Here is a 23,727-nt window from a genome sequence, read left to right on the forward strand (position 1 = left end):
CAACGCATTGTTTAAATTAATCAATTGTTGTCGGTAGCGAAAAGTATTAACGATTTCACCAGGTTTTAAAAGCTCGTGGTGCACCACACCTTTCTGATCCCACCAAACACACAGCATTGCCTTCTTGCCGAATCGATCAGGTTTTGCAGTCGATGTTGATGGTTGTCCCGGATCAACCCATGATTTTTTCCGTTTAGGATTTTGAAAATAAATCCATTTTTCATCTCCAGTAACAATTCGATGCAAAACTGATTTTCTTTTGTGCCTTTGAAGCAAAATTTCACTGGTGTTTTTTCGGTTCTCCATCTGTCTTTCATTCAATTCATGCGGCACCCATTTTCCACATTTTTGGATCTTTCCCATAGCTTTTAAACGATCAGAAATTGTTTGTTGTGCAACATTTAACATTTCTGCCATTTGCTTTTGACTTAAAGTGTCATCTTCATCCAATATTGATTGCAGTTCGGCGTCTTCAAACTTTTTTGGTGGTCTGCCACGTTCTACATTTTGCATATCAAAATTGTTATTTCTGAATCGTTGAAACCATATTTTGCATGTTGCTTCTGATAAAACATAATCACCATATGCCTCGACAAGCATTCGATGCGACTCTGCAGCACTTTTCTTCAAATGAAAGCAAAAAATTAATGCTTTCCGCAAATTATCATTTTGTGGTACAAAATTCGACATTTTTGGCACAATGAAATAATATAGTGTTATTTGTTCAAGGACTTGATTTGTACTAAATATGTTTGTCAGTTTGTATACCAACCAAGCAAACAAAAAAAAAAGTTTGTTTACAACAAATGCCCTATATCGAGACATTTATATCCTGACGCTCATTTCATACCGGTATACCTGGTATTTCTGCAACCTATCAAGAATTCTATGAAAGAGGTTTCTAGAAGGATAACACTTCGTATTGAATATGGTGAAAAACATATAGAAACATAATTTAATTAATTGATTTCCCCGGCAACTTTCATTCAAATGTTTTCATGGCGCTCTTATAAGTTTTCAAGTTCACTTTGGCCTATAAATGGCGTCTATTTGAAAAAGGAAACATAATAGCCATATAATACATAATTTAGCCATTTTACGCTGATATGTCTTTATATGTAATTCTGTGTCAATAAACTTTATCAAAATACCGGAATAAGGTAACTTGAATATTTTATATTATAAACTAGATCAACTTTGCATCAAGGCATACGTAGCGTCTTCAATGAATTTTACATTTTCTTTAAAAAGATGAATTTATTACTTTATCTAATAAATACTCATTCAGACAATTACTTTGATATATTGTAATTATAATTACAAAGTTGCAGACCGATATGAATACTTCGGAAATGCAGGAATACAACAAAATTTTTAAAAATAAAAGTTGCCCGAGAAAGTTGGAAATTGGCATATAGATAAAAAATAACAAACTGAGAAACTTTTTCCTTTGTAATTTTTCAAAATTTTGAAAAATAATGGTAGATTTTGAATGTTTTTGAAGAAAAATTGTAATTTGACAGTTATAGACAATCATTTGTTTTTCAATTTGTATATCATTTCTCATCATTCCTGAAGCGTACCCTGAAGACGAAGTTAAAATTTACTTAAATTCATAAGTAAAAGAATTTCCCACATGATGCGGATTTTATGAGTCACACTGTATATAATTTTAATCATATTATATATGATTTTACCCCCAATTACCCATCATTATACCCCCAAGATGTGTCTAGCTACTCACCTCTATTACTATTAACGTACTATCCTAACTACCCTAACTGTACTGTCCTAAGTTCGTTTATAAGATTTGAGATCAGTCTTGAAATATCTAAAAGCCTCACGGTAAAATGATCATTTAATTTAATTAAGGGCCCTCTAGTGTACTTATTTTGAAGTGAATGAAACTATAAAAAGTATGTTTTCCGAGACTCAAAATCTACTTCATGGAAAAACATTATTTTTCTATCTTTTCCAATAAACGAAATGTTTCAATTAAAGTCAATGTATCACTAACCGCTGAAGAGATATTGCGACTTTATTATTTTTCCAAATGAAACGACCGAAATTAAACCGAGAACTGAGTTTCAACGGCTTTTTTTACAAGAAAATCGACAGGCAAATATATATTTGAATACTCCCAAAATGGATCAATCTAGAGTTCAAAAATGTTGTTATACTTTTGGTAAATTCGACGATAAGTGAGACTACTTTTCAAACTTTATCAGACTGAACAAACTTTATTTAATCACAGTTATAACGACAAATAACATGCTAATTACTTAAAAAAATGCTTTAAAGCACTTAGGAAACTATTACTTGTACTTGTTAAGTGTTCGTTGCAATGTTTAACACAATTCCATCTCTTATGATATACCGTTTTCTTATATAGAGCCATTCGCAAATGATATGATATAGACATCAACTAGCTACCTGAAAATGCAGTTTTTTTATATACATTTTAAATAAATTATTATATAAAATAAATAAATAATATAAATTACTCCTTCAGCGAGAATTTCCATATATCTCTAACCGTTTCTAAGATATCTAGATCATCCCCGCTTCAACCAATTTCTAAGCACATTTTAGATTAAGTAGCAAGATAATGAATTTTATTTTAGTTTGACAAATTTCCTATTAAAATTATAGAAGAAATATATCAAAAACTATTCAATATATTGTACCAAAATTGAACAACGTAAAACCAAGTAAAATTCAATGTTTCTCTTTTTTTTCTATTCCCATTTTTTTTTCGAATAAAACTTCATATTCTGCAGTTGCATGTTTTATAACCCACACTCTACTATATTTGACTAATATCTATTTGTTATATTAGGTAAACTAAATAGATTTCTCGTCGATTATTCCCTCATAATGCTAACATAAGAGTATGCGAGCTTCATCATCTAAAATTGGCAATATTACAGATGACTCAGATGTTATTGTATTACAACATATAAATATACCGTCAGTGTGGTGCGCAAAGTCATAGGTCCAAAAAGCCCAATTTTAACTGTCGACGGTCTCTGGGCTCTCATTATCAAAAGCTTTACATGAAATCGACCGTTTTTATCCAACTCATCCCAGTCAGTTTCATACATTTTTTCTGCGATTAACTCACTCTAAAAATAAGAGATTTATGTTTTAAAGTTGCTTTAATCCTGCAATTGACCTGAAATTTGATGTTATCTGCCGTTGATGTCAGCACATACAACTGGGTGCACAGTAGTGAAAAAAATGCAAAATTAAACAAAATTTCACTAGGCGTAGATTTCTAAAACAGACACAGTGGTAAAAAATGTAAACGACTTAAGTTGCTTGTAGCATATACTTTGGCTAAGTTCACAGCGACGGAAGACATATCCATGGAGCTCAGAACAAATTCCATTAAAAGCACAATTTTGGTTTTTTCATTTAAACTCTTTACGAAACTAAATTTTAATTTAATCTTCCAATGATTCAATGATCTCCATATTTACCAAATGAGTTCATTGTGTTTCTTGCAGAATTTCTGTAAGACTGACGCTTTCTTCCTGGGGTCCATGTTCCTGAACTGCAAATCGCTAATTCGCATTCCCAAGATATTCATTTGAGCAGCAGAGAATACAAATAACGTGGTTACAATAGTATGTGTTACAGTATTATACATAATGCCGTCAAATGCCCCGAACAAGTTGATTGCATAGGTCCAGGCCAAATGGTCCAGTTTGTTTCCAGGAAAATAGAACTGATATAAATTGTGACTCTCCATGGTAACATTCATCTTATCATTGTATTTAATCAGCTGAATGTCTCCTAACACTCCTATATGAGTATAATATATACTAAATTATTAATAGAAATAATTATTGTATTTACCCAGAATACCAAGAAAAGCTACAGATAAAATAGTGGTAGTTAACAAGCATAGCATCATTTGCTCACATCGTCTTATATGCCCGCTATAGGCCTGTTTAATTTTCATGGATGTAGATGTCCAAATCTCCTGTTCAAACTTTTCAATCAGCTCATACAAATTCAAAATATTGTTATTGTTAAATATTAAAATTTTCGCTGTTATTTTTGTTGCATTCACTGCAACTCCCATACTGGAAATTACAATTTGTGAATCGTATTTTTGCACGATTAAACGGATCAGTTCCACTATTAGAAGAAGGTCGAATACTGGGTAGCTTGCTTGCATGCAAATGCTGTAGATTTGGTACAAATTCTGGAATATTTTATTGGAGGTTACTGGTTTTTTCCAATATCCAGCTATGATCATGTAGAGCCTTGACATCTTTATGATGCTGTTCTGATATGGATCGCCGGTCGGTCCCATTTCCTTTCTGCTAAAAAATGTTCTTGGATGTTCAGAAAAAAAATTAAGTTTAGTTGATCTTATTGATGAGACTATGATAATCGAAATCATTAAACATTAAAGAGATTTTCCTGTGAGTTTTTGAAATTTTGGACCAATGTACGGGGAATAAGAAAATTTGAGAAGATCCTTTTCCTTTTTAAGGAATGACATCAAAAAATAGCCTCTTTTAGATAAGTTCAAATTCATAGACCATTTTCCAGTTTCCAAGGAATGATCTGCTACCTGGAGAGGGCAGTTCAAATCAATCTTGTTTCTGGCCTGAACCTCTCTTAAACTGTAATAAGTATCTCTTGATGTAACTCTGGATAAATCACTGTACTGGAAATAACATAAAAAAAACTATCAAGGTATCGAAATTGATCCCATATAATATGGGCTCGTAAGTAGTATTTGAACAAAGCTAGGGGATGAAACCTAAACTGCTACCTTACTCTTAGTTTTCATACCTACCAAATATTCTTATTAGCTGATTATTTGTAATGCTTTTAGGTTTATTATAATTAACTTAGTTCTCTATACTTTTGGAAAAAACGAGAAATCAAGAGAACTACCTACAACCTCACGGGTTAGTTTAGGTCGGCGAGTTTACAATACAATTCAGCTACCCTACTTTCACTTAAAGACATTCATTCAAGTTCCTCTTGTGTTAAAAGGATTAACACTGATGTGACGAACCATGCATTCTACATGTAAGAAAAATAAACAGTTAACGTCACAAATTTCACATGAGAGTGGGCGAACGACTACGAATTGAAAGTTGAGAATCACACCGTTGCGACCGAGCTGTAATACTTCTTCATAAATTTTGAATGAGCTGCAATAGAAATTGAGGAAAAGTAGGCTTTCTATTTCGCAGTGACACGAGTTCGAAGGTTAATTCAGAATAAAAAATAGTCACATCTAAAGTATCGAATTTCATCAAATACAAGACATAGAATAGATTGCTTTAACAAGTTTCATCAAAACAATTCAAAAATTAAATAGAAAAGCTCTAAAATGTAATCGACCGTTACTTACTTATGGTGAACAAGAAATACGTTTGAGTCCTGAGTCTGAGTTGTGAAAGTTAATATACATAATAGGGGTATTATATACGAAAATTGATCAAAACTTTTGTCACCAAATTTACGTCCAACATATAAATAATCCATAATTATCTAACATTTTTTCAATCTATAGAACGAAACAAAGTCATTTGGAAATTTAATGTTCGTAATAAGGCCATATAGATATACAGGGTGGTCCACTGAAAATGTTTAACCGAAGTTTTTTGTTTTATGATGTAGAAAATACCATAACGCTCGGATCCGTCAACTTTAATTTCAAAAAGAACATATTTCTTTGGTATGTTCATTTTCCTAAGTTTAATCTCTAATTGGAGATAACTTTCAATCTAAAAATTTTAAATGTAAAGGGGTATCATGTTACATACAAGGTGATTCACAACTTATCTATAAAATTTTAGGGGTAGGTGTGTCATGAAAAACTATATATAATTTTAAAGGGCATTCAATTGCTTTTTTAATGCCATCTTATTTTTTAATTTTTAATGATCGGCTTTTGAGAAATTATGGTTTAAAAACGATATTATCGATTTCACTTCCCAATTATTTTAATTTATTAGACGTAAAAAATTACTACCACCGTCTTTCATATAGTAATAAAGATGATTCAAAGTGCTCTCTGACACTATTGAGCATTTCTGGAGTAATAAAATTATATTCGTGTATAATATGTTGTCGCAAGTCTTCAAGTGATTCCGGTTATGTCGCATAACTTTTTAAAAATCCCATAAAAACAGTCCAGCAGAGACAAATCTGAAGAACGTGCAGTATATTCAGTATATCTGCTTTTCCCAATTAATCTTCAAGGAAATTTTTCGTTTAAAAACTGCCTTATAGGGGTCACGTTATATGGACGAGCCCCATCTTGTTAGAAAATGATGTCTTCGCCACGGTGACAGTTATTTTACTCAATTATTTGTATTAATGCTGGGCCAACGGCATTTCCTAAAAACATTAAATACATTTCTCCTTCCAGATCTCCAGGTAAAATTAATAGGTCAATGCTATGATCTTCAAAAATGACTAGCCAAACGTTTACTTTTTCTGGATATTGAGTGCGAACTTCATGAAAAAGTCTTGGATTCGTGGACAACCAATACCGGCAGTTATGGCGGTTACCTTCACCATTTAGAAAGAACGAACACTCAACAGCAAAACAAATATTATAAATATATCCTTGATTGTTAATAATTCGTTGACTAATGACCTTATAAAATTCCAAACATCGATCGTTATCATCTTCGTTTATTTCGTTGCTATTTCAACTGCTTCCGTTTTTATAGGATTATGAAAAACCTTTTTTTTATTTTTCACAGATTCGGTTTCTGGAAATTTTGTAACCAGGCCGCGCACAAAAGTGTTGAACACGTGTTTATCAGGATGTTGTTCATTAAATAAATTTGCAGGTAGTCAGGCACAATTATTGTTTCAAGAAAGAGCGAAATAAATTCAACTTTTTCTTGAATGGTATAAATTACTTTAAAACAAAACTAGACTGTTTACAGAAGTAAATAAAGCACTGGACTAATTAAAATTCTTAATGTTTAAGTAAGAATAATTATTTGATTCGTATTTTTCAACTCATTTATTTAAAACATTCAGCATCAGTTTTGTTACATTTTTAAGGTGGCATCGCTTTTAAACCATACTCAAGAACTAAACATCCAAAATTAAAAACTAAGGTAGCATTGAAAATGCAACAGAATGCTCCTTAAAATGATGTATAACATGATGCCCCTTTCTATTAAAGATATTTAGGGTGCTTAAAAATCCCCAATTAAAAATTAAACCTGCGAAAATGAATATAGTAAAAAAATATGAGCCCCTTGAAACTAAAATTCATGGGTCTGAATGCTTTCGTGTTCATCATGAGACAGAAAACTTCGGTGGAAAGTTTTTGGTGGGCCATCCTGTATTCATCCCTAATTATATGAGGCTAATCTAGAGTCAAAAAAGTGGTTTTGAGTCAAATGAGCATAGAATCTCTGCAGCTAACTTAGAATAAAGTTTTTACTTGGGTCAGGTTCCTTAACAACCCCTCAAACATTAAACAATAATATGTTATCAAGTTATATTGCAAATATCTCAGAAACTAAATGAAATATACGACACAAAATGATGGGATGCTGTGATCTAACAATGAACTAAAACCAACCTGCATGCCATTTTATCTTTAACTATATACACAAGTTAAAATAATTACAAAGATTTTTCACAGAAAAATACTAACAAATAGTATAAACCAACAATCTCAGTACACCTTGCATAGATTCAACTGACGCGACCATTTGTACTTGTACTCCAAGGTGTATCGGTTCCTTGGTTCTCTGGTAGTTATTGCAATATCCAGGATTTCCAAAGCCGGTCTGGAAAGCACTTGAGGTTGATATTCAAGACATTCATTAATTTCCAAGCAAACTTCTTCTGAATCCGGTTTCCTAAATTCGTAAAATAAAAATTACAATACAGCTTAAATTACATCGCATAGGAATTACCTTGCTAACTTTGGTTGAGAGAAAAGCAACTCCGGCAATATTCCTATAGGATTTACTGTAATAACTTTTATTCCCAACGGAGAAAGTTCTTGGCTTAAAGCTTGGCTGGCTCCCTCTACTCCATATCTAATGAAAGCAAAGATTTGAGTTGAAAACAAAAGTACCAATGTCTCCTGATATTAACTTAGAACTGAATTGCATATATAGGAAAACGTGATACATATACTTATTTGCCTAACGAGTGCGGAAAGTGATACTTTACTGCAGGAGGTTGAAAATTAAAGGAGGGAAAGGAACTTTCCGCATGTGTTAGGTACCATACTTCTTCTTTGAGTGTCAGTATGTATTGATTTGAACGAAAATTTGCAAAAAATAAAATAAAGTTTTGTTTTAGAAATTCGATGAAATAGTTATTTAACTACTCTATCGCACTTTTCTAAAAAAACATTTTTTTACTTAACTAACCTACTCGCGGCATACGCCACCAATCCAGATCCCATATTATCAGTACTACCAATAGTCAAAATTCGTCCACTGGAATTTTTCAGTAAATTCTGGAATGTTCTAGCTGTACGTAAAACCCCTATAAGGTTAGTCTTCAAGATTGTGTCCCAGTGAGATATATCTTGCTGCGCTATGGGGCTTCGGTATGCCAAGCCGTTGGTGCAAATTACCGCCCAAATCCCGTCCTCTCCCGCTGGCAAGTGAGCCCTAATGATATCCAGGGACTCATAAAGAAGATCTTCTCTGGTTACATCAAGATGTAGAGGTACTATATTGCCTTGCCCCTGGATGCTTTCCCTATGCTTCAACCAGGACCTGATAACTTTAGCTGGAACAGAGTCTTCGTTGGATCCAGAGCAACCGTTCTTTAATCCGGCGAAAACTCGGAAACCTCTATTGGCCATATGAAGAGCGATCTATACAAGACATTTTAAGTGATCGTTTTTTTTTTTTTTTTGATAAACTAAACCTGCAAGCCAATAGCGTTATCACAGCAAGCCACCAAGACAGGTTTTCCAGCACCAGGCGTGGATCCTGATATTGCGTTGTCGTGATTGCCGCGGATTTTGCAAATCAGATAGAGGAGAATTGCACTAGCAATGGACAGGAGGGCTACTAGCTGAAGGGCTAGAACCCAGGCCGTCTGTTGGTCCATCATACTGCAAATCCTGAAAAAAAATATCTCGAGATAGTGTGAGTATTTGGAAATGTGTATATATCATCCATTTTTTATTGGTAAAGAATCTTAAATAACGTGTCATTTCAAATTTGTACCTAATAATGATTAAATCAGCAAAAAGCCATAAAGATATTGGACGTTACCCTCGCGACACAAATAACAGAAACAAGACGAAATAAGGTGCAAACACACCCATACATTGACCATATTGAGCATGGTGACAATTTCGCAGCTTGTTAACGATTCTTATCAACTTTTGCCTACTTTCTAATTAATCGATTTAAAAGCAGTGTTAACTTCTTTGCAAGATATGACCTTTAATTATCCGTTTTTGTTCATCAAAACACTCTTTAAAATTTGATAAGTTCCTCGAAATTTATTATTACATTTAAGATTTATTAATATTTGCATCGCGAAAACTCCATATGAAACCAACCTCTAGTCCTAATGGGAATTTCGAATTCAGTAAAGCTCTGTTTCACTAGACTGTAAAATCTGAGAGTATTTTTGTCCAATCAATATTTAAATTTGAATTAATCCTCATGGAGGTTTGTAATTTGGTAAACTGCCTGTTTCTATCCTCTGAAACTCTCTAAAGTCTCTTAAATAGAATCCTGGGAAATTCCCTACTAAAACTGTCTATTTCTGCATATTCCAATTATATCTTGTTGGGTTACAAGCATTGTTTCTCCAACTGATTTGAGTATACAGGGTACTCCAGGAAAAAAGTAATAGGTTGAGGTAAATGAGGTAAATGAGGTAATAGAGCATCTAAAACGTAGTTAAATGCAGTCAGAATGAGGTCCCTAGGCTGACTTTTTTTGCGAGATATAGGCGTTTTAGTAAATTTCTTCGAAAACCTAACTTTTTGTATCTAAACCTGCTATTTCTTTATTCCCTACCACTTGAAACACAAGTACGACGACGTTCTTGAATCCACATTAAATTTACTAAGATGGGATAGTTTTTGTTAGTAAATGTACCTTTTCGAACCCAAGGTAGCCGCCTAACAATTAGGAAAATCTAAAATTCCATATTTCTTGGTATTACTCAATGATACTCGTACTTCAAGCAATGAATTTCCCATCTACCTCTTTGGGAATTTCATCAAAGTTATCTTATTTAATATACTTTTAAACGGAATATCCACTTTTGTATTTTGTGTTTGTTGTTTTCAACAGTTTTGCGCGATATTTCCAACCAGAAGATTCTTGGATCTTAAAAGTGGGTTACCGTTTAAAAGTGTATTAAATAGGGCAACTTTAACGAAACCCCTAAAAAGGCAGCTGAGAAATCCACTACGTGAGGTATCATTGAGTCATATTAAGAACTATGGAGTTTCAGATTTTCTTATTCTTTAGGCGGTTACCTTGGGTTTGAAAAGGCACATTTACCAACAAAAACTATCCTATCTTATAGGAAATTTAATATGGATTTTAAAAATGTTGTCGTATTTATGTTTTAAGTGGAAGGAGGTGAAGTTACAAGTTTAGATAAAAAAGTCAGCTTTTCGATAAAATTTACTAAAATGCCTGTCTCGAAGAAAGATTAAGCTAGGGCTCTCATTTTGGCTACATTTAACTGCATTTTAAATGGTCTATCAGCTATGACTCTTTTTTCCCGAAACACGTAGTATCGTGTAAATAAAAAGTTTTTTTGCCGTTTGAAATTTTCTACATCCATCTAAGGAATCTGATTTTGTGATTACAATTCTCAAACTTCCTCTAAAGGAGCCCAAATATACTTGAAATATCTTATCTTTTTCGCAGCAATGATGGCCAAATGAAATTTTCGTAATTCGAAAGAAGTGCTTTTTTCTCCAAAACACTCATGGAAACTCATTAAATTCCAAACAAAATTTGTTTATAACTAGACCTTTCAACCTTTGATCCTGAAGTCTTTGTACTTTTAAGCATGGAAGTTTGGGATGATCTCGAAAATTTTTTAAACCTTCGTTTTATGCTCTCTATAATACTTTTGAAAACCGGATAGTAAATTTACTTTCCTTTTTTTATCTCTGGATAATTTCACACTCCTTGCTTCCCACAGTAAACAGTAAAAAAATTAAAATAACCAAAGTCAGAGGAAGAATGGTTTAAAAAATAAACACTTGACACGATTTCTTGCGGTATAAGCCAAGAATGTGCAAGGTGACTCGTATTAACGGTAGGATGTAGAGAAAAAAATCTAAGCACGTATTATGTCACCAGGTTGTTCCACGAGTGTGTTATACTTAGCGCACTTACGGCTTATTTACACGGAACAAGTGATTATTGGAAAGCTCGTAAATGCGACACATTTTTCATTACAAAACATTTTTGAACCTACGTTGAAAGATAAAATCGAATATTCAAATCGCAACGATCGTCCTACTAATGAAGATGCCAATTAAAACTTAAGAATGTTTTCGTGTCGCAACAAACTGCAATTATCCGCATTAACAAGCAACGGAAAATCGAGCTTATACGAAAGTTGTGTAAATCTTTTTTCCATTTCCGGATAAGGCCATTATTTGAATTATTGCAATTATTTGAACAGTGTGTGTGTGCACACTTAGTACATCGAATCATTGTAACAAAGCTGATAGGTACCACAGAACGTGAAAGGGAAACGGTTAATGCAACTATTTGAAATGTGGGTTTCTTTATGCGTTTGAGCAGGAAACTTTCACTTAAGGCTTCTGCTAAATAATTAGATTTTTTTGAGACGACCTATGTGTATCAAAAGAGACTGTAATTTTGCCAACATATAAAGATGCTTATCTCGTTATAAAGAGCGTCTCTAAAAGGTCTGTACAAAAATTTTACCACATATTTCTACAGCGAAAACATGAAGATTTAACCCAATTTACCTTAGACAGTGGACGGTTTCAAAATACAGGACGTCAGTGTGAAGATTAAATAAAGCAAAAATGAATTACTTGATTTGTAATGCTACCATGTGGCCAAAACGTTGCATCGGGGGGTTTTTAAAGACAAAAAATCAGAATGCATTTAGATTTTCGGAGCACATTATAGAGGGCACTGTCAGCGCTAGGTGAACTCTTTTTAAAGGAGCATAACTTTTTTATCACCCAGTATAAAATTTATTTATGACTAAATTTGTGTTTTCCTGCATGTTTTATGAAGAAAAGGTAGTTTGGGATAAACCCCTACGGGCATTCCTTGTTAAGATATTTCAAGTTTAAAGTTCACAGCATATCTTGAAAAATAACTTCAAAGTACATATTTATTCGTACAGTACAGCAAAATAAATCATGGAAAATTGATATAGTCAAATAAAAACATGAAAATTTAAAAAAATTATAAGAACTGAAGGTTAATTGAATGTTTTGATTTTTTTGGTTTCAACTGCGAGAATAAATATATACTTTGAAGTTATTTTTCAAGACATCCAGCGAATTTTCAACTTCAAATGTCCTAAGAAGAAAAACCGGTAGGGACTTGTACCATGATATCTTTTTTTCATAAAACATGTAATAAAACACAAATTCAGTTATAAATGAATTTTATATCCGGTGGCAAAAATGTTATTTGAAGAGGGTTCATCTAGCGCTAACAGTGCTCGTTACAATGCTCATCGAAAATGTAAACGGATTCTGATTTCGCGTCCTTAAAAACCCCCCATGTAAAATTTTCTTCAGATAGTACCATTACAAACCAAGTAATTTTTTTTTGGTTTTTGTTAATCTTCACTTTAACACTCTGTAATTTGAAAATCGCCTACTTTTGAACTAAGGTAAATTGGGTTAAGTTGCCTTGTTTTCGCCTCAGAAAGTGGTAGAAATTTGTACAGACCTTTAAAGACACCCTGTATACGCCACTGATTTTTTAACATGTATTATCCTATATTACATACCTCTTACCCAGTACCGTAGGTTTTTCTCGGATTTTTCCGATATTCTGCAACTTTTCTAAAGTAATTAAAAATGTCTTAAAACTCATCTTATTACATCTCCGGTTTTTATAAGTCTTGTGGCCATATTTTACAACGATTTTTCAGCGGTGTAAGCAATTTTTTCAATTTGCATCAATATTTTAAATCAATCAAAATTACTAAGAATTTCTGTTAATTGTTTTAATATGCCTTTTTGCCTTACTTTATGGTGATTTGTCAGTGCAGCACTCAGCGTTTTCCAAGGTTGTGTACTTTGCCCGAGACATTTTCTAAAAAAAACTATAATACAAACTAGAATAAAAATTCTACTACGTCCCTGGTCTTTAATATGCCTAATTGTAGTGCTTTATTTAATTACCAAAATTATTTATAATTTTTTTCTTGTTACATTTTAAGGAGTCTCTAGTAACGTAGGTAGGCGCTTTCAGAACTTCTTGCACAGTTTTAAGTTCACTAAAGCGCTTCTGTCATTTTTATTGCGTAAGTGAAATTTAATATACACAATCAAGATATTTTCAAGTGCATCTTAAAACTACTATTATAATCTTTATGACAGAGAAACTATATCTCTTTATGGTGTCACTTGACTGACTTTTCCGTTGATCTACTGCACTCTTTAATTAGTAGCCATTATTTAATTGAAGCTGTATTAAAGCCTTTGCATGTAGTTCACGTGTCCTTTACCTTAAAAATTAAAAATCCATTTCTTTAAACCTCTTGTCTATTACTAAATAATTATATAAAAATAATGACAATATTGGCTATTTATAACTCGCGTGCTGTAATGAAAAAATCATGCTCGCGTAGGACTCCGCACATGGACACAGACAACATCGCACAGGTAATTAATTATCGATGATGTACGTATGCAAATCAGGCTTTAATGCTGACTTATTCAAGGTGAAATTGTCGCTTATATGTAACAATATGCAGTCCCCCATAAAAGATTGTTTCCGACGTATAATAAGGTTTAAACAAACGGAAAGTCAGCGCTTATTAATGTATTTAACAGAGTATATTAAATTGGATGTAATTTTATCACGCTCCGAAGCATATAACAAAAAGCAAATGTAATGAATACCCTGCGTTACGAATTTTTATTTGAAGAAATTACGGAAGTCTAGAAAAACTTAGCAAAACAAGCTAAATAATACGATAATTAGACTAGAAGAACATAACAAGGTCCACATTAACCATTGACTTATTCAGGAACCAATTTTTCAGTGATTGAATAAGAGGTGCATTTCTAATTGAATTTATACAGAAAACGAAAACGACTGTATCAATTTGTTTTAGTATGGTATGTAAATTATGCATAATTAATTAGTTTAATTTACCTAGTAATTTTATAATATTAGCATTGTGTAGGTAGAAGATTACAGGCACTATTAAACCTCGGCGATTTATGATTAATACTCTTTTTCTTGATTAAAGTTTTACCTTGAATTTGATATAAAATTGCATTCATTTTATAGTATTATTGGGATATACATTCCATTGGATAAATGAATTAATTCATTCGAGAATGATAATGTTTATTGATTAACATTAATTCAATGACGGACTGGTTGACCAAATAAAATGCCACGAGGCATGTATTAAACCAAACAAATGTGTGATTTAAGACAATTTAAAAGAATAAAAAACACTGTAATGGAAATATACCTAGGACATATAAGGTAGAATAATTGAAGGGCTTCATATCTATCTCTTTTCCTGTAAAGTCTTGCCAAGTGTGCTTTGTCAAGTTTTCAAATACAGCGTAACTATGCCACGGTTTCGTGCTAAATAAAAGTGTAAATTTCACTCTATATCGACAGAAACTTAGAAGTTGCTCAAACTGAAATTAATTCAAAACATCATTCATTCATTCATCATCACACATTTCTTTTGTAATTTTCCCTTCTGTGCACTTTTTCGTTTTCTTAAATAATGTAGTGGAAATACGTCCATATTTTACTGCCAATAAAATGACGAATTTTCTATAGAGCACCTTCTATTTTTCAAAACTTTCTCCTCTTAAAAGAGCCTGTAAATGTGCCTTTCAGCGTTCTCAAATGCAGATATCCACTCCATTACTTCGCTATTTAGAGTCCTGCAAATATCAATTTTAATACATAATACCTGAGGAGGAAACTAATATTTTTCAAAATTTCTATTGTTGTAAGGTATCGTAAGAGTACTTTTTTTGATTTCTCGAATATTGGTTTGAATAAGTTTAAAAAAAAATGTAATTGAAAATGTCTATATGTATCTCCAAAACTGGAAGAATTTTTTAAAATCACATTCATTAGTGCCGAAGGTCTATTTGGAAAGCTACAATTAGTCAAAATACAGAGTGTCTCTAAAAGATCTGTACAAAATTCTACCATAGGTTTCTGACTCGAAACCGTATCGATGTAAGCCAATTTACTTTAGTTCAAAAGTGGACGATTTGCAAAATACAGAACGTCGAAGTGAAGATTAAAAAGAAGGAAAAAAATTAATTACTTGATTTGTAATGGAACTATCTGAACAAAATGTGTCATCGGGGGGTTTTTAGGGACCAGAAACCAGAATCCATTTACATTTTCGATGTACATTGTAAACGACGCTGTTAGCACTAGGAAAACTTTCTTTAAAGGGATAAGTTTTTATCTCCCAGTATAAAATTTATTTATGACTAAATTTATGTTTTACTACATGGTTTATAAAAAAAGGTATTTCAGTGCAAGTTCCTACGGGCACTTCTTCTTGAGATATTTGAAGTTTAAAGTTCGCAGCATGTCTTGAAAAATAACTTATATTTTATATATATGTATAGAAAGTGGTAAAAATTAAGGATGAATAGAACGTTTTGATTTTTTCGTTTTAACTGTATGAATAAATATGTATTTTTTATTTTCAAGATTCAGCGAACTTTAAATTTCAAATATCTCAAGAAGGAATACCCATGGGGATTTGTACCAAGATATATTTTTTTCATAAAACATGTAGTAAAACACAAATTCAGTTATAAATAAGTTTTATACCAGGTGATAAAAAAGTTATGTCCCTTTAAAGAGAATGCACCTAGAGCAGACAGCGCTTTCTACGGTGAGCATCGAAAATGTAAACGGATTTTGATTTCTCTTCCCTAAAAACCCCCAATGCGACATTTTGTTCAGATAGTATCATTACGAACCAAGTAATTAATTTTTCCTTATTTGGTCTTCACTTTGACATCCTGTAATTTAAAACTGTCCACTTTTGGACAAAGGTTTGTTGTGTAAATTGGGTTAAATCGTCACGTTTTCCCCTCAGAAATCTGTGGTAGGATTTTGTACAGACATTTTAAAGACACCTTGTATATGTCTTCTTGAAAATGCTTATAAATATGCGTTCTGAGGTCGTCAAATACAGCTATTGTATACACTACCGCAATATTTTAGTACTGAAGAAGCTGAAAATTGTCACAAATAAACTAGAGGGATTATTCAACCCCAAAAACATTGTTAAGGATCTATTTAGGTGGCTATAATTTCTCGCAATCTTCCCTGTTTTAACAGTTTCGTAAGTGCATCTTTTCGTGTTCTGCAACGGGGATTCACTTCAGTACGTATCCCAATTTCTTTACCCACCAAATTACAAAAGTTTAGTGTTCAGACACAAAATTTCAGACTTAATTTCGCCCGCAGTTAATGGACGTACAAGGACCCTCTGTGAGACTAATTTGTTTTTGAGTTTGAAACATCTAATATATTTTCTCTTCTGTTCAAAGGCCGCTCAACTATTTCACTGTTTCATTATCAATTAAGCTGCTAATTTTATTGTTTACACACACAGAATTACATAATATTTAATTTTTAATTTGTCGGTGCAAAAGGTCTGTTTAGGGAAATATAATTGTTTAAAATTATGTGATAAATTTCGCGTCCTTTTCAATTTCACCACTGATAATTGTTAGGTTCAAGACACCGTTAAAACAATCTTAAAGTTGAGAAACTGCCGACGTTTCCACTCATATTTTGGTCTTCCTTAGAGTGGAAAATCCAAGAAAAAACAACACTTGAATGGTAGAAACAAATAAATTGATATAAATTTAAAAATTTTGGAAATACAGGAAATAAAATTAAAATCAATATAAAATATTTTTTACATTTTTTATCGGAAAATTAAGCTTCAAGTCGAAGTCGGCTAAGTGTTTTTGTTAGTCCATAGAATTTAAAAGATTTCTTAACCCGAAATTTAGTGGTGCACAGAATCTTCTTAGGTAGTTACAATTTTTAAAAGTTCGAATTCTTGTATTTGCTACAAAATACAAAAATACAGTTGCAAAGTTGAGGGATTATTCAACCCAAAATCCATTGGTTTTAATGGTTAATTTTTTCCAAAATTGTCCCTCTTTCTAATGTTTCTTAGAAGCACCTTTCGTATTATCAAACATGGCGTCCCTTCACCTCTATTTTCTTACTGATCAAACTACAAATTTTACCATTTATACACAAAACTTGAAAATTTATTTGGTATGAAATTTATTCACGGAGACGTTCAATTTATCTTGCTACAGCTTTCCAAAATTTTCCTTTTTCGTAAGGTGTCTATCTAGGATATCAAATTTATCCTGTTGTGACTTGCATTTATCAGTCAAGTAAGAGTTCATTTTCTCAAAAATTTTTGAATCGTAATTTTACTAGATTTTTAAAACGCACTTGATTCTTACCTCTCTGAAACCGAACCTCATATGAATCGTTTCGACGAAGTCGTAGTTTGATATATTTTTCGTAATTTTCAAAGGATTTCATAATGAAGATCTTGAAACTACATTTCCAAAAATCTTAAACCTCAAAAATGACCAGTGAATGAATTAAATTTACATTTCAACATTTAAAACATTTAAACAATTATATAATAATTTCCAAGAACAGAAAAGTGAACTTTTCCATTTTCTAAAAGTTAATCGTCGATATTTATCACTTACCCTTTAATATCAATAATACTAATCACCAATACAAAATTAATACGCGGTTTTAACCCGATTGCTTAATATGTGCCTATAAATATTGCTTAGCTGCTAGCGCTTCTGGACTCCTCAACTCCATAAGCTAATGCAGAGTCTCATTGATGTTTCAACAATATTTTGAAATTTGTGTTTTTTTCGTTTTTCACCAACTGCAAGCACATTCCCTCAAAACAAAACAGATACTCACTTATAATTGAAGTATTCACACTCGTGTTATCCAGTTTATGTATGTAGGTGAAGAATCGTTCTACTATACAGTAATTAGCATACACTACGTAGAGTCACCAAACAAAAACACTTAAAATCTAATATTTATCGACCAATAAGCGATAGTCTGTTAACCAGCAAGTCGAAGAATGCCGTCTTCAACATACTGACTGACCAAAGGAATATACCTACGTTATCGAAAGGTGATCGAGTAAGTCGAGAGACAGCATCAAATTCCTTACAGCACGCTAACAAACAGCCCGTGTACAGACCACTTTAGCGTAAAATCGCAAACAGAGGCGTAGCTTTCACATGGGTCACAATCACAGTTTAACAAATGAGTAAAATAGACGCATTTTTGAATTCGCAATAAAAATCTTCATCAATTTTGATTACCCTGGTAAGACCCTATAGGATGTTATCAAGGCATTCGCCATCAACTCACAAATCTGTGTTATACTTGAGGACCTAATTTCAAATGTTAATGCTTTTTTCTAGCAGTTTCTAGTAGATGATTTGTGAGACAATTCTTTGGTGTATCTAGAGGATAATACTGATAAAAAGGTGAATGCTGTAATAAAAACTCGAGTGATTAAGACTTCTCTCAATTCTTATTAACCTCTATGATAATAAGTAATTGATGCAAATGATACTTTCTGAAAATTGCGCCTTCCTACGCCATTTGCTTTGTATATGAGAGGCGCACCTTTGATTATTAAATCTCTGCTTGGGATGAGCGATCATCGGGAACCTTTCATTTTGATTTTATTTCACGCAGTGATCTTTGCAGATGTTTTCTTCTATCAATCATTGGTAACGGTTTAAGCCACTTGCAACCCAGATTGCGAGAGATGAGGTCAACATGCGTTTAGATAAAGCATTAGATAATCTATTACAGCTACCCATCTGCAGCCCATTTAATAATAATTGTATATGTCATTTGCAGTTCTTTATTACTTATGTTGAAACCGGTCACATGAACTTAACATGTACGTATCAAAAAGCAGCTTTCCTTTTTCCTTCCTTTAGGCCATAACCGTACCGCACTAGCAATCTTGTCTTGGCTAGTTGTTTCGTCTTTGTCATATGAAACGCTAAAGAAAGAGATAGTAAACACAACAAGCTTGATCTTGTGCAATTTTTGTTTGTCCATATAAATTGATACGTTCACTCCCAAATAATTAACATTCCGATAAGCGTTCGGTTGCGAGTTGTCTATTTGGATTCGCATACGTGTATGTGTGCAGAATGCAGAAACGTATTGTTGAATATGAAGTAATTAACCTAGTAGAACGATTAAAAAGTTGAGTTTAATTAATTTTTTTCTTCATACATATCGAATTTTGTATGCCAGAGTAGAGGCACCAGGTGCGGTTTGCGTGCCTAGAGATAGTATATAGTGATTACTGCTAGTAGAGGTCATTCGAGTGTTTTCCATTTCATCAACTTTTTTTGCAGTAGTGGTAATTTAAAGGACTAAAAACTATTTCTACATGCTTACAAAATTTTACCGTTTTTATCAAAATAGTTAAGAAAGTCAGGGTAATGTGCATAAAGGAAAATATTCGAATGGGTTATATAATATAGATAACAATTTAATTTGGATACATAAGAATATTTATGTACGGGCATATTTTCTTGTTTCCGCATCAAAGAGAAAGAAAGTGCATGTCAATATAATTAATAATTAATTATTTTATTTGTGAAAGTTCTTTAAATCGATATTGGTGACACACAGAACTCTTAATTGTTAGTGGTATGTCGTTGACTCAGATTAGTTTCCAAAAGTGATCGACTACTGATTCTTCCTTAATTGATTAATGAAATTAGACAAGAAAACAGTAGACTGATAAGTATTTAATTTTTATTTAGAATAATACAGGCTAGTTTTTATTTCTCAATTTTTATTTTTCTTCATCAAAAATATATTGGTATAAATCTCTATAAACATGAATAAGTATAGTTGCTCACCTGGATGGTAAAAAGATTTCATTTTTTTCCAGTAAAATATTCAGTTTCTGAGATATTTAACTAAAATTCTTGATTAATTGGTGAATGAATATTTCCTTATATGTATTTAAAGCTGTATATTAAGTTGCATACCATCCGAAACATTAATTTTTCAAGTAAATCTATTTCCCTGCAGATGCCACTACTAAGAGTGACTGTTTTTTAAATAGTAATCTGTCACTGTCACTGTCAAATGCAGTTAGAAATTTGTATGTCGGGTTGGGAGGTTGCTTTCTAGAATTGCATTAGTTTTTCGTGTGTAAAAACTATATATAATTTGTATTTTAAGTATTTTTTATTAAAAAGTGATTCTTCAAGTTCCCACGCGATTAGGGCCTCGAATATGTCAGGTGTAGGATGCACATAATGTCTCCAAAGAGAAGTACTTTCAAGGTAATCATTAGGGTCTTGTCATTGCCTTTCGTGTATTAAATGTATGTTTACCACACTGTTTATGTTGATTTATCTTATTTCGTAAGGTCCTCATCGTCAGCTTATGTTGTTTAAGTAGTATAAATTTATAAGAATTGTGAATTACAAGAAATTAAGTATTGAACAAAAAAGCTCCTAATACAATAAAGTTTTCATTCATGTCCATATAAATTGCCTTGAAATTTTCCTCAAATAGCTTAGTGGTGAGAATAACTGGAATCTGGATAGGGTCTCTGTTTTGGTCTTTATAAGCAATTTAAGTTGAAAGTAAAGGTCTTCAAAAGTATTTATTTAATAAAGTCAGTAGAGTATAACAATTAAAATAGTTGCATTAAAGGCAAGGTATGTAATTATTTATGAAACCTTTTGAATTATCCCCGATGAGGCCAGTCTGACAAAGTGTTAATATTTGTTTATGTCTCAGATGATGAATCAGTTCATTTAGCTACCCTTTATAGTTACCTATTACTTGGAGATACCAGGGTACAGAATTTTTTAAATCTGGCAAGGCCTGTTAAAATAAGCCTTGTTGATATTAAACCTGACTCAATAGTATGTGCCTAATTCTTTATTCCTGAGATTTTTATGAATGCAGTACCTAAATAATTCAAAATAAGAATTTGAATAAAAATAGCTAGTAAAATGTGAAATCATTTTAAAATTTATAAATATGATGATACAAAGTCAATATGGGGCTGTTGACTATGCAAAAAGTATTGAAAGATATGGTCAGAAATGCATGTTATCATTATAGCTATGAGGAAATAATTTTCAACTGCTGTTTGCCAGTCAGGACCACAAAACAGACTTAACTGTACAGGCTCAATAGTCTTCAGACAAATGTCCGTTAATTCATTTATCATGTGTATACCAATAAATACAAAAACTGAAAAAAAAACATATTTTGTTGTATTTAAAATTAATGTTTCCATTTTGTGAGTATTTATTAAATTAACTTGTTCAGTTTTGCAGTTAACTTACAAAATTACCTTATTTTTTAGCAAGCAATCTGCCTAGATATTTAGAAAACACTATATCTACCAATGGTGTACACTTAAACTTTTTTTACAGATCAAATGAAGCATCATGGATTTGGTACTCACTTACCAAACATATCTAACTATACATCCTAAAATTATCTTGCAAAGTTATAAAACATGAAAACCCTAGTCTCAAACAACAAGGGTAGTAAAAGTGAAATGAAGGCTGTCCAAGTTAATAAAAAGAAGAAGGATCAAAAACCAGTAAGAATTCAAACAGCCTCACAAGATACAATTGCGGAAACAATTGCTTTTGTCATAAAGGGCCAGTTGACCCCAATTAAACCCACACCACTACCTGAAGCAAAAGTTCAAAAAAATGTTATTAAGAGGCTTCAAAAGGACAAAGTTAATAGATCTAGGCAAAACAAGCCTCAAGAAGTTTCTGCAGTAGGAAAGACTACTGTAGATTCAAGAACTAAGGGTGATGTGAAAGTTGCAATAGAAGAACAAACTACCAAGACTGGTGGAGGTAAAGTTTTACCAAAAAGTGCAGAAAACCATCAAAAGAAGAGTACATCTAAGACACATAAAAAGGAAGACCTTGATTCATCTATTCAGAAAATTATCAAAAAATATGCAAAGAAATTTAATATTAAAAGAAGCACAAAGATCTTGCAATCAAAACAATCTGTGAAGAAATCTAAGCCTGCAAATCCCACGGACGTGACTGAATCTCAGAAATTAATAGTCCCAGAAAGCATTAGCGGGAATAGACGGAATGTGAAAAGGACAGTTATGAAAAACCCAGAAAAAGACATAAGTGAACAACCTAGTAAGGATTGTCGCGAGAAGCAAAATCAAAACGATCCCAAACTTTTACAACCCAAGATCAAGGAAGAGAAAACAGAAAATATTTTTCAAATTAATGTTAAAAGTGAACCTGGAGAAGTCACTGAAAGTGAAAAACAAGCTGTAGAAGAAACGGTGATTGTTGACGAAACGAATATTAAAGTGGAACTGACTGATGAACCTAAGGAAGTTACTTCCAAAATAGATTTTTCTGATAAAGAAGTGAACACATTAAAGAAACAAGCAGTTAAAGCAAAAAAGCTGAGGCTTTTAAAGAAAAAATCTTTAGTGAGTAAAGAAACTCAGAAGAGAATGGAGGATAAAAGGAGGGCAAAGCTTATTCAATTTTGGAATAGTCCTAAAAGACATAGAGTAGCCTCTCTCAACGCTTTGGCAAAAGTTCACTGCTTGTACGAAAATGAGTCAAAGGCAGCATTTGAAAAGATAACAGAAAATTCTTTTATTAAAAAGGAACCTTTGGGTGTTTTCCCACATTCAAAAAATATTATTCAAACGCCATCATCAGATTCTAGCGACAGCGATTCAGAAGAACAGCTCCCTAGGCGTACATTAAGAAACGTCCCTGGTTTGAATTCAGTGGGAAAACATTGGGATATGTATGATTGTCTTAGTTCAGACAACAGTGACATAGAAATATACCGAGCGCCTAAGAAAACTGTTCGCGTGAAAAAAGAAGTTATAACTAAGAAACAAGAAAAGCCCAAAAAAGATCATGCCGAAGAAAAAGATAAGAAGCGCAAAGCTGGCCAAGAAGTGTTGATGGATCTGAAAGATATGGTAGTGAAAAAGCGTATGGCCAGTCTTAATGCGTCAGCGATTCTCGCAGCTAGCTATTCTTCAGACAAAAAATCTAAATCAAATAGAGCTACTGAATCTTCAAGTTATGATTCAGATTCATCAGCTGAGGAATATTTTGCAGCTGTCGAACACATTGATCTGACCAAAGACCCAAAAGAAGAAATTAAGCAAGAGGAAGACAGGAGTCTTGTTGAGGTGCACACCACTCCGAACAAGAAAGTAGCAGTTATTTTAAACCAGGATACGGATGTCACTATTACTGGAGTCTATGTTAACAGCACTACGAGGTCCACCCACCACGAGGGCTACTGCAGTATTGCAGGAATGCAATATAGAATATCTGCAACAAGCCATACTCAAACAGCTGCGACCACTCTTGCTACCGAGACTTTGTTGCAATCAGCTAGCAGTTCTGATAATGTAAATTGAGTTGCATTTTTT

At 32.6% G+C, this 23,727-nt stretch overlaps 2 protein-coding genes across 2 annotated transcripts in view; one reads left to right on the forward strand and one right to left on the reverse strand.

The window, feature by feature from the left end:
- Positions 1-7,571: 7,571 nt before the first annotated feature.
- Positions 7,572-18,462, reverse strand: LOC136414046 (D-beta-hydroxybutyrate dehydrogenase, mitochondrial). The gene is made up of 5 exons (XM_066397840.1): positions 18,174-18,462; positions 8,899-9,097; positions 8,391-8,845; positions 7,926-8,051; positions 7,572-7,868 (listed from the first exon to the last, which is right to left on the reverse strand). Exons 2-5 carry the CDS (start codon positions 9,085-9,087, stop codon positions 7,682-7,684), a joined length of 957 nt encoding a protein of 318 aa, XP_066253937.1. The 5' UTR covers positions 9,088-9,097; positions 18,174-18,462; the 3' UTR covers positions 7,572-7,681.
- A 1,927-nt stretch (positions 18,463-20,389) lies between these two features.
- Positions 20,390-23,727, forward strand: part of Hers (Histone gene-specific Epigenetic Repressor in late S phase) — a 51,344-nt gene continuing 48,006 nt past the window's right edge. The window contains exons 1-2 of the mRNA XM_066397999.1: positions 20,390-20,596; positions 21,707-23,706. Of these exons, the coding sequence (XP_066254096.1) occupies positions 21,793-23,706 (1,914 nt within the window). The 5' untranslated portion in view covers positions 20,390-20,596; positions 21,707-21,792. The remainder of the gene's footprint in view (positions 20,597-21,706; positions 23,707-23,727) is intronic.

This window comes from Euwallacea similis, chromosome 16 (assembly GCF_039881205.1).
Source record: "Euwallacea similis isolate ESF13 chromosome 16, ESF131.1, whole genome shotgun sequence".
In the NCBI taxonomy this organism is placed as follows: domain Eukaryota; kingdom Metazoa; phylum Arthropoda; class Insecta; order Coleoptera; family Curculionidae; genus Euwallacea; species Euwallacea similis.